The 1,947-nt window shown below is 47.0% G+C and overlaps 1 protein-coding gene across 4 annotated transcripts in view; it reads right to left on the bottom strand.

The window, feature by feature from the left end:
- Positions 1 to 832, bottom strand: part of ebf1a (EBF transcription factor 1a) — a 66,228-nt gene extending 65,396 nt beyond the window's left edge. For 2 of the 4 annotated variants that reach the window (XM_019884300.1, XM_019884303.1), the window contains exon 1: positions 83 to 831. In XM_019884300.1, coding sequence (XP_019739859.1) covers positions 83 to 216 — 134 coding nt within the window. In that variant the 5' untranslated portion in view covers positions 217 to 831. Of the gene's footprint in view, positions 1 to 82 lie in introns of all 4 variants that reach the window. The other 2 variants (XM_019884302.1, XM_019884301.1) reach the window with 2 other exon arrangements.
- Between the last annotated feature and the right edge of the window lie 1,115 nt (positions 833 to 1,947).

The raw sequence follows: 1,947 nt of genomic DNA, 5'->3' as shown, positions 1-1,947 counted from the left end.
CAAAACGCCGCGGATGCCCCCCCCCCCCCCGCCTCTGCCGCCGCTTCACGTCCCGTCTCGCAGCAGGCCTCCTCCGGCTCACCTCTGGGCGGCTGTGTTGGCGTCCAGCACTCCGGCACCTTGCATCCATGTCCGAACCGCATTCATGCCGGCCACCATGGGCTCTTCTTTCATACTACTCCCACTCCTGTGGATGCTGTCGTGGATGCCGAACATCAAAACGCACCTTCACGCCGTCTCTCTCCCTCTCTCGCTCACTCTCTCTCTTTCGCTCTCTCTCTTTCTCTCCACTGCTCCGTTTGAAGGCGCTGTCACCGTAGCCAAGTGTCGCGCGCTCTATTTCACTTTAGCGCTTCTCAAAGTCAACAAAAGATGCGACATGTGGAAGAAGCGAGAGGCTGTCAGTGTGCACCTCGTGTCAATGAGAGCGGAGGGGGGAGTGGAGAGAGCGAACACAAGGCTGCGACACTCCCGTGGATCAAGGTGCAAGCTGACAAAAAACAAATGCAAAATGTCAGTTTTGGCAACAAACAGTCCACGCGTGGAAGAAACACCCAGGTGACATCACTCCTTCCCTCTGTTCCTTTATTCACTGAGTCTTCCCCGGCGCAAATTAGGAGGCAGTCCTCGGCTACAGCGAGTGCAGCTCCTCCGCAGCTCCAGCTCGCGTGGTTTGCGCTCTTTTCTTCCCAGAGGAATCACTTTAGACCTTCCGTGGCACGCCGAATAGGAGTGGGTGAAGGGGGCGTGGCCTACAAGGAGAACGGCAACGCCCCCACACTCTCCAAACACGGTTAATAAGGCGGACAATCAGCTGTCCACCAGAGAGACCAGCCTGCCGCTTACACCCTATGTCCCCCCCTTCCCCAAGCTCCACCACTTGCAACGTCCCGCCCCATGCAGCCGCTTTAGTCAGAAACTGGGCACAGCGTGAGCTTACTTGCCCACCGCGCGATGTGCAAGGATTCCATGTGCGCGGGTTTGCATGTGACTAACTGTGGTCTGTGCACGTTTGAGTTTAATATCAATAAAAACACGCCGCAGAATGCCTAAAATGGTGTTGAATCACACTAATCAAGCAAATAGAATTTAGATTACAGACTGTAGAATCATAAATGTTCCAATTTCATCAAATTAACTCAAAAATTGATGGTAACTGGCGTACTATATGATGTAACGTGCATTATTTATTTTTAATATACTCTTCAGAGTCTTAAATGGAAAGCAGAAGAACCGCATTAAAAACTGCATACCCTCCCAAAAAGTTGCATGAATATGCAGTCATTAAAAAAACAAAAGGCAACAAAGCCGTTGTGCACATTTTTTCAGTTTCAATCCGACAGCGACAGAACAGAGAGCTTCGATTTGATGCGAGACATAAATCATTTGGGACCAAGTGGTGGATGCAACATGAATGTGAGGATTACAACTCATCTGTGCTTCGTCTTATTGTTGTCCCACAGTATCGCCACAAGCCAAGAAAGAAGTGCAGACACGGAATAACAAGAAAGAAATGCATCACACTTCATCTGCACATACTCTGTAGGAGGATTTGACTCTGGCCATACACAGACGCCTGAATGAGATCCCTGCAGCATATACTTTTGCTTTTAAAAAAATAATATAAGTTGACACTGTCAGAATAATCCTTCTACATTAAGATTTACACCTCGAATACAGCAAATAAACACTGAACTGAGCTGAAAAGATGTGTAATTTTGGAAATTTTTATATTAGCGTTTTATAAAGAATTTGTACCTCATAAAAATGCCAGTCAGTGCAACACACGAGAAAGTAGTCATTTAATATATATATATATATATATATAGAGACTAATCCACCTACGACGACTTCTACGACTACAAAATATAAACACACACACACACACACACACACACACGCACGCTTAGCCCAAATATAAACTGTGCATATATATTGTATGACTGT

The sequence above is a fragment of the Hippocampus comes genome, unplaced genomic scaffold (genome assembly GCF_001891065.2).
Source record: "Hippocampus comes isolate QL1 unplaced genomic scaffold, H_comes_QL1_v1.1 scaffold156, whole genome shotgun sequence".
In the NCBI taxonomy this organism is placed as follows: Eukaryota; Metazoa; Chordata; class Actinopteri; order Syngnathiformes; family Syngnathidae; genus Hippocampus; species Hippocampus comes.
This window is presented reverse-complemented; position numbering and strand designations above follow the sequence as displayed.